This window comes from Malaclemys terrapin, chromosome 16 (genome assembly GCF_027887155.1).
Source record: "Malaclemys terrapin pileata isolate rMalTer1 chromosome 16, rMalTer1.hap1, whole genome shotgun sequence".
Taxonomy (NCBI): Eukaryota; Metazoa; Chordata; order Testudines; family Emydidae; genus Malaclemys; species Malaclemys terrapin.
In genome coordinates, this window is record NC_071520.1 from 23,654,465 (window position 1) to 23,668,832 (window position 14,368).

The following is a 14,368-nucleotide window of genomic DNA, read 5'->3' on the forward strand; positions in this document are numbered from 1 at the left end:
AAGCCGGTTGCTAAGGTTTTTTAACAGAAAAAGAGAAGCAGTGAATGTAGTTTAGCTGGTATTTGAATCTGAAATGCCATAAAAAAGAAAATTTACGTTTTTAAGGCTTTTTTGCAACACTACTAGATGCAGAAAAATCTGACTTTTTCAAATAGAAAACTTCACAACATTAGACCTTGATTTCTGGAAGCCACACAAGTCTGCTACACACATTCAACCCATTGTTTCATCAAGAAATACGATGTGGTATCTTCACAGATGTTAAAAATAAAATCTACCGATCAAACTCTCTACACAGGAAGTTAAGCTGAATTCACTAAATGGTATTAATTTAAAGGGAATTACTTAAAGCATGTTGAACCTCTGAGTGGATGATCTGATGCAGAAGTAATGTGGCCTTAGTTCACTTCAGCTTAATTCACATTGGAAGGCTACTTCACTTTTAAAAGCTACTTTATTCTGAATGAAAGTGTACACATAGAATCATAGAAATGTAGGGATAGAAGGGACTACTAGACATCATAAAGGCCAGTCTCCTATGCTGAGGCAGGACCAAGTAAACATAGACCATCCCCTGACACATGTGTTTGTTCAACCTGTTCTTAAAAGCCTCCAATGACGGGGATTCCACAACCTTCCTTGGAAACTTATTCCAGAGCTTAACTACCCTTATAGTTAGCAAGTTTTTCCTAATAACTAACCTAAATCTCCTTTGATGCAGATTAAGCCCATTACTTCTTGTCCTACCTTCAATGGACATGGAGAACAATTGATCGCAGTCCTCTTTATAACAGCCCTTAACATAGTTGAAGACTTTCCCCGCAGTCTTTTTTCTCAAGATTCAACATGCCCAATTTTTTTTAACCTTTCCTCACAGGTCAGGTGTTCTAAACCTTTTGTCATTTTTGTTGCTCTCCTCTAGACTCTCTCCAATTTATCCACATTTCCTAAAGCATGGCGCCCAGAGAGGGCCACAGTACTCTAGCTGAGGCCTCATCACCGGTGAGTAGAGCAAGGCAATTACCTCCCATGTCTTACATACAACACTCCTGTCAGGGCCGGCTCCAGGCACCAGCATTCCAAGCAGGTGCTTGGGGCGGCAATCTGCAAGAGGCGGCAGTCTGTGTGTTTTTGCCGCTTCAAGCAGCGCGCCGAATTGCCGCCGTGGACGGCGGGGGCAGTCCATGTGCCATTAAGGCGGCACGCGCGTTTTCGCGGCGGTGTCAACTTCTATGTTCAGCTGCCCGTGGCGGCAATTCAGCGGCTTCTGTCTTCTGGCTGAAGACAGAAGCTGCCGCTTAATTGCCGCCGCCGCGGAAACGCACGTGCCGCCCTAACGGCACACGGACTGCCCCTGCCATCCGCGGCGGCAATTCGGCGCGCTGCTTGGGATGGCAAAAACAGTAGAGCCGGCCCTGCTCCTGTTAATACACCCACCTCCTTCTGCACCTCAGGACAAGTATATATATTCTTGTGTATTGCAACATCTCCCTTTTTCCATGCCTGGCCTTCCTATCTATACCAATATTCTAGTCATGGGTCTTATCCCACCAAGTCAGTCTGTGATGCCAATTAAGTAATTATGTACTAATACTTCCAGTTCTTCCTGTTTTATTCCCCATACTCCTTGCATTTTTGTATAGACATATAAGATGGTGAGCAGATTCTCCCACTGGTTTCCATCTTGTTGCTCCTGTGACCCTACTGTGATTTTCCATGTCCCATCCCCGCTCCGCGCCAACATCCAGCCCTTTGTTAAGGTCAACCGTTTCTCACCTGCCTCCTATGAACCTAGTTTTAACCCTTCTTGCTAGGCTGGTGAGCCAGTGCATGAAGATGCTCTTCCCCTCTTGGTCAGGTGGACCTCCATGTCTTCCCACATACGAGTTGAATGCACTTTAACTAATACACTTTAAATTCACACTTTTAGTTAATTCAACTTAACTTTTCTGGTGTCCCCTTGTAGATATGCCCCAAGCAGGTTCTGAGCAAATAACTCTCACCCACCACAGACTGGAATTTAGATCCATCGCCTTCTTTATGTAAAACTCTTATTACATTTGGCCCTAAACCCCTTCAAAGTTACTATGATTCTACACAGGCTTTAGTCTTGGTGACTGTGCAGTAGGGATAATTGCTGGGTGAAATAGGGTGTTTTGAATTATATTGCTTACTTTATGCTGAAGTATAAGCTAGACTAAGGCTGTTTCCCTAGGAGCCTCATGAAAATAGGGTGCTATCATAGTAGGCAAACACTGATTTAAACTGCAGAAGTATAGTTTCAGCTTGTAGTGTGAGGCTCTCGCCATGCATTTCCCATTGATGCGCGCTGAAGCAACGCGTCTCATGTAAATAGCTGAGAACTTCCAGGAAAGGATCATTATTTTCCAGGTGCATAATGAAACAAAATAAATGCTCTTGTTAGACTGTCGGACTCTATGGGGGCCTTGTGCTCACTCTATTATTTGACTTTAAGTTGAATATATTCCTTTCATTTGCTGAGATTGTAGGCTTTTCTGCTGTTCATTCCACCAACAGTCTTCCTATTAGCATTCTGCTGCTCAAGGGCTCCATACAGTACATTAGTCATGAGCATATACCTAGCTAGAGAACAGATTTTCATCTGGAAAATTGACTGCCACTATTGAAAGTGGCACGCACCATAGATTAAATTATGATTCTCTGTCTCATATGGATAAGTATAAAAGTTCATCCTATATTTATGGATTGGCATAGTAAGCCCTATTTCTGCTTATACACAATGGAGACTGCTTTGTATATGCCCCTTCTTTAGAATAGCCCAAATCCTAAATTCCTCACTAAGTTCTGATGCAGTTTCTACTGAAGTCAAAGCCATTTAATTCAGTAAGGAGCAGGTGAAAACTTGTCATACCAATCCAAAGGGAGCAAGGACTTCAGGATGTCTGCCACTATGTTTATATTTTACCCTATCTTCCTACTTTCCCTTGAGAAAATTTGCACATCAGAAGATATTTAAGCAAGAAAGGATCAATACACACATCTTACTATTACACACAGTTTTAGGCCCTCCATTACTATGGTATGTGGACAATAACATGGTATCAACAGACCCTTTCATTATAGGTACGGCTAAGATTTTGTCATGGTTATTTTTAGTAAAAGTCACGGACAGGTCACAGGCAATAAACAAAAATTCACGGAAGCAGTGACCTGTCTGTGATTTTTGCTGCTACGGCTCCATGGTTTCCCACACCACCCTGGTGGCTGGGAGCTGTGGGGTTCCCCCTCCACCCGCAGCAGCTGGAAGCTGCAGGGGGGGTCCCCCTCCACCCACGGTGGCTGGGAGCTACAGGGTGACCATATTTCCCAAAGAGAAAATGGGACAACCCCAACTGCTCACCTCAGGCATCCTCCCACCCTGCGTGAGGCTTTCGCCTGTTGCTGGAACCCTGAGGAGGCCCCCTCAGGTATCTGTCACCAGTTGCTGGAACCTTGCAGGAGGCCCCCTATCACTGGAACCCTGCCAGGGCCCCTGCTGGCTGCCAGCTCCAGAGTCCCGCAGCCCCTGAGGCTGAAGCAGAGAATGTCACAGAGGTCTTTGGAAGTCATGGACATGGCTTCCGTGACCTCCATGACATAAACATAGCCTTAACTGTAGGATTAAAGTATCAGAGGGGTAGCCGTGTTAGTCTGGATCTGTAAAAAGCAACAGAGAGTCCTATGGCACCTTTAAGACTAACAGATGTATTGGAGCATAAGCTTTCGTGGGTGAATACCCACTTCGTCAGACGTATTCACCCACGAAAGCTTATGCTCCAATACATCTGTTAGTCTTAAAAGGTGCAACAGGACTCTCTATTGCTTTTTGTAGGATTAAAGACTTCCTAATAATATAGACTAAGATTTTCAAAGGAATCTAAGGGAGTTAGGCAGCAATTCTCATTGCATTTCAAAAGGAGCTATATGCCTAACTTTTAGCCCTCTTAAAAAATACCAGTCCTAGTTCTTGAACAGCTCGTGAGATCTTTTGGACAGACAATATCGACTCTTATGTTGTTTTTGTGTTCAGACAATACAAAGGTTATTGTTCTAACACAGAACTTTGGGAGGTTCTTGGGTGTTAAATGAAAGCTTTCTCCATTTGGAACGAATTCCCAGTGGATGATACAAGAGCACATTTCGGATGTATGGCATTCACACAACATTACACTGTTCCAGGGCAGTTTAGTAGTGACTAATATAAACTAAAACGCGGCTGAGAAGCAGGAGACCTAAGTTCAACTCCTGAAGCTGCCACTCTCTTCCTGCACAACCCTGGGCAAGTCGCTTAACCTCTCTGTGCCTCAGTTCGTCTGTTTGTCAAATGGGGATAATACTTCCCTACCTTGCTGGGGTGATGAGTATAAACCCATAAATATGTGGAAGATACAAAGACTGCATGGTGCTGTTGTAATATAAACACCTAGACAGAGAGAGAAAAACAAAACAAACCCCCTCTAAACGTGGAAAAACAATGAAATATTGAGTAAAACACACAAAGCATGAAAAAGGAAAGGAAACTTTGAAGCTCCAATACAGTGCAAATGTCAAGGCTAGCATAGCTAATGCTAGTCCCTGATTACCTATTGATTTAAAATAGAGAACAAAAGTAAATAAAAAAATTCTAGTGGTTCATAAACCCGGGGTAATTTATTTCTACTCGAAACCTGAAATACTTTTCCAGTCAGATATGCATAGATAGCTGACACACAGTGTCAAACAACCAGTTACATTTTTGCAGCAATACAGCAGCCACACTTTTTCTTCCACCCTTCAGGGAAACAATGGTTGCTAAAGATGTGCCAATGGGTCAGATGTAATTTGAGCAGCAGTGAACTAAGATTGCTTGCCAGCTTGCAAACAGTGCAGGCTCTCAGACCATTATCTTTATTTCAGCTGGCCCAATAAATCAGCACTAGACCCTAGGAGGGAAATGTCCAAAGCTGTGCGTAATGGGTTGAAAGTCAAAACGTCCATGATGTTAACCACTGCTGAATGTCTAACTCACCATGCGTGGTGTTCAAAGCCAATTCCTATAATAAACAGCAGCAACCCAATCCTGCAGTCATTTACTCCAGCAAAAACCCCATTGACTTCAGTTGGATTTGCGTCTAAGTAAGAACTGCAGCATCCCGCCCAAAAGCAGCAGAAGGTGCATCTCTTTGGATTGCTAAAGCAAATGAAAGTTAGTGATTCTGGGACTACTGTAGCAGCTGGCACCAATTCAATCAATGAGCATGTTTTCTCTCTCCACAGAGAGCAACTTTGTCTTCACCTGTGAAAGTTAGAAAAGTTTCCATTGTGCCAGTTCTTCAGTACCTGTCCTTTTGACACAGCCACCTGATCAGGAGCATCTTCTAGATCAACAGTTGGCAACCTCTGGCACGCGGCTCGCCGGGGTAAGCACCCTGGCAGGCCGGGCCGGTTTGTTTACCTGCCGCGTTGGCTGGTTCGGCCTATCGCGGCTCCCACTGGCCACGGTTCGCTGTCCCGGGCCAATGGGAGTGGCGGGAAGTGGCGGCCAGCACATCCCTTGGCCCGCGCCGCTTCCCACAGCCCCCATTGGCCCGGGACGGTGAACCACGGCCAGTGGGGGCCGCAATCGGCCGAACCAGCCGACGCAGCAGGTAAACAAACGGGCCCGGCCTGCCAGGGTGCTTACCCTAGCGAGCCGCATGCCAGAGGTTGCCGACCCCTGTTCTAGATAGACAAAAGAAAATGTCTGTTTATCTGCCCATTTGTAGTGAGCTCATTGCCAGAATATCTGGTTAATTTATCCAATTGCCCCAAGTTACATCCCCTTGTAAAGTGCTAAATAATTCTGCTTGTTTCTCTCTGGTCTCTTCAACAGCTAAGATGTGTCCTAATCACTGAGCACAGCTGGCAACAGGCTCCTAGCTGGAACTACTAGAATTTTCAGTGATAGGATCGCTGCTGCCAGAAACCCTTTTGCATTTGCATTATAAATTTGATTTGATGTCATGCCATGCTCACCGATAGAATTTTTCAAGTTATCCCTGATATTCATCAATACAGTAGTATTCCTGGAAACGCTTAATCTAGCTGCTTGTCCAAATGTTGGATATTCCAGCATGGGGCCTTTGAGGATGGGAGGGGCAAGAGAAAAAACCTCAAGAAGCCTTTTCCCCCTCCGCTCTTGTGCCAGTAGAGTCTCTTTATCAGAACGCAATCTTTTGTGACTCCGCAATGCTTTCTTGCCTAAATCAGAGCTCTGGGTAGTGCTGCTTTGAGCTCCTCTGTAGAACTTGCTTGTACAAAGCTTGATGCTTCTTCAAAAGATCTGCTGCTTTAATGCTCATTCACCTTGTCCCTTTTTCACCCACATGCTTTTATGTTGGCTCAGATCGCTCCACCTTGCTCTTCTTGATATTGCTGATGATTTGTGGGAAATGTTTCTCCCCCTCTCTTTCACATCTATGTGTTATAACCAGGCTGTGTAACTGAGGCACTCACTGCGTGCTCTTTAAAGTCTGGTGTCACATGGCACAATGACATTGCAACAGTAAGTCAGTGTAAGTATCAAACCATGGGCAAAACTGTAAGTCACTGAAAGCCGCTTTTGTGAATGCATTCTTATATTCCGAGCTTGCTGGTCTTAACGGTAAAATCAAATCATCTAGACCAATGAGACAAAATGACAAACAACACTGTGCACAAACAAAGTGCACTTCTGCTGCTTGTTGTGACTTTAGAAATAGCAGATACAGGCTCAGGAAAAGTAAGGGGACAGAAGGTGAGTCTATTATTGGAGCCCTGTGCTGCATTACTGTCATGGAGAAGGTGCAGCAGAGGTCAAATGGAATAATCCCCAGAAATGAGAAGCTCATCTCTATTCAGAAATGTCAAAGAAAGTGGGCCTGAATTCTCTGGGAAAGAGGAGATTAAAAGGGGTCTAACGGAAAACGCCATATTCCCTTCAGAATTTTGTGTAATAGATGTAACGAGACTTCCTGAGCTACATTAATGTGGAGCACAAGGAAAACGGGGCAAGGACTTCAACTCTAAAAGCCTGATTTACAGCTAGGCCAAAGCGAGCTCGGGTATGTTTGTACACATTGCAATTGCACCCTGTGGTTGCAGTGTAGACGTGCCCTGTGTCCTTAAGTACTTAGTGCTGCCTGCTTGATGTGCTAGATCCACACTCTTTCCGCAGATTCACATCCACGCAGCTAGCTTTGATTTCACGGAGTTTTCACAGGATGGAAAGGAGGACAGCATTTGGGCTACTGTTATCACAGTAGTGACCGTTTCAGCCCAAGGCAGACTATAAACTCTGATGGCAAATGGGATGTTCTACCTTCTGAAAAATAGCCTCCAAATGAACCCGCTGGACCTTAAAATCCCTGGCCATAGGCATGCACCTAGGTTATGCAAATATAGCAATCCTACCTCTTATTGGAGGTGACAGGTATCCTCCAGCCCTTGATCTGGCTAAGTTCTGTATCCGAGATCTCTATCTGCAAAGGAAGCCGTGGAGCCCAGACCGTCACTTCCAGCTGGGTGGTAAAATGCTGGTAAGTAAAGTTCACAATGGTATCCACTTTGCTCTTCATTTCCTTGCCATTAACAAAGATGGAGTCGCATCTGCCAGAAACCTTTAAAACAAATCCCAAGATTAATTACAAAACGGATGAAAGTTCAGGAAGACGCAGAGGGAATGATACATCGGCACAAAGACATTGCTAATAACGGGAGTGATGCATATTGTATCTTGAGCTTTCGAATTAGTAGCAAACAGTGATAAATGGACCCCAGGGAAACAATTCTGCTTTCTTTAATGGATACTACTTAAATTACACATATAATTCAGTGCTGTTATATCACCTGTGTTAGTCTTTTATACTGGACAAATTACATTCTCCATGAATCAAAATTCATGTGCATAAAATTTTGTTTACAGCTTGCTTAAAAATCCAGAAAAAGGGGGCATATGTTAATAAGAACAAAAGACTCTCAGACCCATAAAACAGAATCCTTCTCTTTTCATATGAGTACTGTAAGGTTCAGTGCCAAAGACCTTCTTGTGGTCCATAATATGCATTCAGAACTTCAGTCTAACTATTAATTCTAGAACTTCTAAGAGGACTTTCACCAAAATAAATATAGAGCTGATGTACTCTCATGATGTTTGTTACACTAAAATATTTCCAGGACAAGTACTATATGTAAGCAACTAAGAACCTAAGCCCCATCCTTCAACTGGAGTTGTATGGATAGCTCCACTTCGCCCTCATAGAGCCCTATTGGCTCCATTGACACAGATCCGGATGCACGATTGAGCCCCTGGATTATAATCTCTTATCCTGTAACAATCTTAACCTAGACTGGAAACTCTTTGAGTCAAGGACCGTTGCTTTAAAAAGTGTGTGTCCAATGGAACCCTGCCCTGCTGCTGCTGCTGCAAGATAAATAATAATTTTAATTTGTTTTTTAAAATAAAGGGAAAGATGTGACAGCTGCCAAAGAAGTCAGCATACACTGACCTCTGCCACTTGAGCGGGGCAGTGATCTTTAGTAATCATGACCCACGTCATTCCACTGAGACCGCTAAATAAATATCAGTCTTGCATCAGCACTTCTTTGTGTCACACCATACATTATTGTGTTGCAACACAGAATAGAAAGTTGAAGAGGGATAGGATTTAGGAATTCAATGTTAGGAACTGAATGAATGTCCGTTGCAACTTGTGCCCAGTATGGATAAAAGGCCAAAAGGCCAGCAACCAGAAAATAAGAGACATGGGATTTTGATGGCAGTCTCTGGGTCTATGGGCAAAAGGGAGATCTGAATTCCTTGCAGACTGAGATCCCTCTTTGGCCCCCTCTTCTGTTCCCTTTGCAGGGAGGAAGGTGAGAGGTTTCAGCAGAGTAAGCAGAATCCTTGGGGTGGGCAATGGAGAGTCTACCCTGAGTTATAGGCTATATGACAGATGCCCTATAAACTGCACAATGGATCCACTTAAATGCCTGGTATGGGGAAGTGTGCAAATAGCACCCCTCTCCCATGTTAAATTTTGGTCAAGTTGCAGCCTGCCACTTAAAACCCATCCTTGTGTCTATCCCCATTCAATTGTGTGTCCTGATCAATCCCAATCAACGGACTGAAATTACAATGAATGACTTTTTCCAAACGGGCTTTGGCCAAAGTTACCACAGTTTGGCTAACAAAATGCAGCCACTTGTCTGGAAATCACGCTCCTTCCGCATCAATGCCTGGAAAGTAACAGAATAAAAAACAATCATCTAAGCACTTGCTAAGGAACGTAAAATGGACTCCAAGCTCACAGTCACAAGGAGTATCACAAATTAAATCAAACATATTCAAAACCCTTGTCGTTCCCCTCTCACAATGTGTCACAAATGTCTTGAGGCATTTTTAAGCACATTAATCAAGGCCATTAATGGGAAGAGCAGTTGAGATTCTAAATCATAAAGGCAACGTCTAGGGAGCATTGTTCAAATTAACGTGAGACAGAAATAATGAAGAAAACTTGAAGAGGGAAGGATAAACATCAAGACCCCATCAGGGGATTAACTACTCTATGATAAGACAGAAATGAATATTTTAGATTGTTTTTTTAGATGCCTAAAATGTTCTTGCATCTCCTTCACTCAGCAGGAAAGGTGCAAAATAAAGGAAGAAGGGGCTGATTTGCATCGTACCTATAAGAAAATCAGTAGGCTTGGTTCGTGGATTTCATAGATGAGGTCTTGAACTGGCTCTCTGCACAGCAGTGAATTTTGCACCCTCGCTGACACCAAGTGTGGGTCTCTAGCCCTGATAGTATTGCCAGAAACCCCACAGGTGGGGAAGGGAGGAGCAAGATGTGCGGGAACCGTGTTGCACCAGGTAAAAGGCATAGTAGATGCAACTGTGCTTTCTTTGCACATTGGAGCCTCTGCCGTTGTGTGATTTTGAACGGTTTTGGTTTTTTGTCTTGCATGGCATGGTTTCTTTTGAACTGCTGCTGAATATCCGAGCGATCAGGAAGAGTAAAAGACATTAAAAGAACTGCTGTCTCTCCCATGAATGCTTCATGGTGGGAAGACACCAGAGTGGGTTTGATCTGAAGCTTAAAGCAGCCATCCTCCATTCTAAAATGCACAAAGCAAGCATATTTTAAAACAGCCCAACACTAGCCATTGTCACCTGCCTGGCAAAGTTAAGAGATGCAATTTTAGAGTGTTTCCTCTATCAAATATTACAACCAGGTGAGCAGGAGGTCTAGCTATCCACCCTGGGATTCAGGTCAAATGAAAGTGAGGTGTAATTAACCTTTCCTGATGTGTAGCGGGTGGTTGGCTCCAATCCCCACAAGTAATTCTACAAGGCACAATTTCTTCTGTACAAGCTGTCACAGCCTCCACATTTTAGACTAATCAAGTACCAAAGTATCTAGCAATCCAAAAGGTTAACTAGGAAGCTGTTTAAAACTCAGGTCACTGAACATTTACTTATCTATTAGGAGAGCAGGCAAAGGGGTAAATAATGCTAAAATATGATATCAGACATCCCACCCAAAACCCTCCCTTGGCGTGATGAATTTTTCCATTTGCAGTTGTTTCTTTCTTTAAAAGCCATAACCTGACCCTGAACTTACTTCAACAGCATGCCAGTGATTTAGAAAAGAGGCTGAATTAGATATAGTTAAACAAAGCAAAACAAAATCTGTCTGGGCAAAACATGAAAAAATTAGACATAAAAATGTGAAGGTTGTTCTCTCAAGTACTGAAGTTTGTAGCTAGGTTATTCAACTTGCAGTGGGGGGGGGGGAATGATTTGATTCTCCTTTCACTTAATTTAGAGTAACTCAGCTGGAGCCAGTAATAAAAATAGAAATAAAAATAAAAATGCCTATTTCTTATCTAGTGCTATTCATTCATAGATCTCAAAGCGCTTTGAAAAGGAAGTGAGCATCATTATCCCCCTTTTTTATAGATGAGGAAACTGAGGTACAGAGAGGTGAAGTGACTTGCCCAAGGTCACCCAGCAATCCAGTGGCTGAGGTGGGAATAGAACCCACGTCTCCTGTCTGGTGCTGGCCACTAAGCTATGCTGCTCCCCAGTAGAGCTAAAACTTGTGTAAGAGCAGAATCAGGTCCTAATGGGCTGTAATCTTGGGGTAAACTTCACTCCTGTACAGAGCTGCTTAAGAACTATTTACACTGGCTCTCAAAATAGGGTTTAATTGGTGCACAGGTATTGTGCGGCCCATGGCGACCCTCGGAGAAGAACCACAAGATTAAGATGAATGAGGCAAATGGAGAAATATATACATTTATGTAACCAGTGCTATTAAACAGCAAAACCCACACCAGTTAAAATCATTGAGTAAGCCATCAGTCTCTCCTTAAACCTCCATTGCATGAAAGAGCGGACTGTGGTCTGACTGCAACCTTTTAAATATTCTGTAAAATAGTTCACCTTGGCCACACGCGCCCAGGCTGGGGAGGTTATAAAAGAGGGGGATAAGAATGACCAACCAAGCACATTATAGATCTCAGTAAAGGTCAGAGGCGCACTGTATACTGCTGCTTTCCAAAAAAACGTGTGAGGGATGCAAAAATCTCTGGACCTTGGCTGAGGCTGTAAAGAGAACAAAAGTGATGGGACTTTCAACGTGAAAGGCAAATAGAATAAATGACTCATTCTTGTAATAAACTAAAAACTGTAATCTTGTGATATTTCTTGAATGCCAGCCTTAGCCCCTTTTTCCACAGTATTCTTAGAGGCGTTGTCTTTCTTATCCCAGTAGGGAGAACTTGCTGAGCTACTTCAAACACCCTACGTTGTGTGGTTTTTCTGAACGATTCACACCTGCAGCAGGTAGTTAGACATTTAAATGGGTTCTGTTGTGGGCAGAATTAATTGTACCCATATTAAATGGCAGAGGCAATACAGAGGGCAAGCTTCAACTTTAAAACAACAACTAACAAAACATATGGCCAGAATTTGCATAGGGCTTGATTCTGCAACTCTGACTTGTGGTGAGTGCTACTTACTTATGGGAGGAATCCAACTGGATGCAATGAGACTGCTAGTATGAGTAAGCAGCAGTTAGTATGAGTAAGGGCTATAGAAACAGGCTTTTAAATCAGGAGCCTCAATGAGGCATTAGAGACTGGAGCAGGTTAACACAATAAGAACTTAGAGAGGTGGACTCAAAAGTCTCCGCCATGCTGGTTAACTTAGAGGACTTTCCCTGGCTGCCAGTGTTAATGCCTGGACTGAGCTGGGCATTCAAACACTTCACGCTGTTTTGGAACTGGTTTCTCAGCTTCCTTAGTGAGTTCTACCAAGCGCAGCAGACTGGAGTGATGGAAAGAGTCTGCGAGAGGAAGACGCAGAACTGTTCCAAAGGGAGCCCCAAACCCTTTGTGATGGGTCTGAAAACAACTAAAATTACTCCATTTCCAAAAGAATGACTTCAACTGGAGAAAAGGAATAAAAAATAAATTCCTTTAATGGTGCTTTAAGCAAAGAATGTGGTAGAGGAGAAAATAAGGGGTGAAGTTACATAATCAGACTACCTCATCTTTTTCGCCTACTGAAAGCTCTGCAAGGTGTGATTTCTTTGACTGATTGATTGGAAGGACAGAATTCAAAGAGAACAGTACTTAGCCTTTGTGGCCATAAACAGAAGTACTATGGGCATTGATCGTTAAAATCATCCAGAACAAGGTCTCTGTACAGGAAAGCACTTAGGAACATGTTTGTCTTCTGGCATATGCTTAAGTCCTATTGACTTCAATGTGACTTAAACATGCCTTTGCATGCTGTACTGGACAGAGATGCTTTCTTGAATCGGGGCCTCATTTTGAAACTGACTTGGATCTGGATGAATAAAAGTTATGCTCAAGAACACTAAATAATTTGGGTATTTCTAAATATGCAACAGCACCTCCTGATATGCTAGGCCAGTGGTTCTCAACCAGAGATCTGGGGCCCCCTAGGGGGCCACCTGCAGGTTTCAGGGGGGCCACCAAGCAGGGCCAGTGTTAGACTTGCTGGGGCCCAGGGTAGGAAGCTGAAGCCTCACAGCGTGGGGCTGAAGCCCAGGGCTCCTAGCCCTGCCACCTGGGGCTGAAGCCGAAGCCTGAGCAACTTAGCTTTGTGGGGACCCCTGGGGCATGGGGCCCGGGGCAATTATCCTGCTTCCTACCTCCCAATACTGGCCCTGGCTTTTATATGCAGAAAAGCTGCTGTTGTGGCACGGGTGGGCTGTGGAGTTTTTATAATCTGCTGCGGGGGGGCCCCAGAAAGAAAAAGATTGAGAACCCCTGCGTGAGGCTTTTCCCAGGAGTTGCCTGTCCCTTAGTGCCCAGGAGCAGAGTAGCATGCTAACTTCCCCCCGACGTTTTAACTGGCTGTGATGTTCTCCTTTGCTCCTTGTCCTAAATTATTGTGTAGTGTCACTGTGCTAATGTGCCACTCCAAAGCTTCATCGTAGAGGTGGCAGGACTGCAGCGGAGGAACTAATGGGTATAGCTTGTATTGCGAAGCAGGATCCAATGGCCTTAAAGGTACCATATGAATATAAGATATAGGGCTTCATTCTGCTGCCCCACCCTGCACTGGGATGCAACTTCCATAGAAGTTGCAGGGAGGTTGTGTGTATTTGAGGGCAGGAATTTGGTCTGTTATTCTTATGATACGTTTCTATCTGTGCAATTTCTCCAAGGTTGTTCCCAAGCAGGGTTAATTATTCCCCTTGGCTGAATGCGTGGACTGGGATCTGCAAATTATGTCTTCTATACCATTTCAGACAAATGACGTGATCCATGAGACGAAGGGAGGCCAGGCAACTTGATGCTGAAACTGGAAATGATGAAAACAGAAGGTTTATACTCTTTTAATTTTAGACATGTGCAAAATAGCCTCAAAGTGTCATTTTATATGTCTTTTTTCCAAGTTAATATTTTTAAACTAGCAAATTAGCACTCTTTCAAGTACTTCCCTCTGAAGTAATGATACCATCCTGAGGCAGTTTAGGATACAAGTATGTATTCCCTCGGGGGAACCTAGAAGATATATCCTAAGCCTTGTTTCCTATTGAAAAATGTTAGTAAGAATTTAATTCATGTACTAATCACCTACTGTGGTTAGCATAGTGTTTATTTTCAAACTATCCAGCTTTCACAGAAGACAATGTACATTCATGCATTACAGTGTTGTTGGTGGGTTTTTAAGTATAATTTTCTTACTGTTTGGAAAACAAGATTCAGAATACCCCAGGGCCACCCAGAGGATTCAGGGGGGCCTGGGGCAAAGCAATTTCGGGGGCCCCTTCCATAAAAAAAAGTTGCAATACTATATAATACTATA

General features: G+C 43.6%; 1 protein-coding gene across 2 annotated transcripts in view; it reads right to left on the minus strand.

Annotated features, from left to right (window-relative positions):
• Positions 1–14,368, minus strand: part of LOC128824953 (transmembrane protein 132B-like) — a 367,758-nt gene that overhangs the window by 13,282 nt on the left and 340,108 nt on the right. For both annotated transcript variants that reach the window (XM_054006929.1, XM_054006928.1), the window contains one exon: positions 7,432–7,637. In XM_054006929.1, the coding sequence (XP_053862904.1) occupies positions 7,432–7,637 (206 nt within the window). The remainder of the gene's footprint in view (positions 1–7,431; positions 7,638–14,368) is intronic.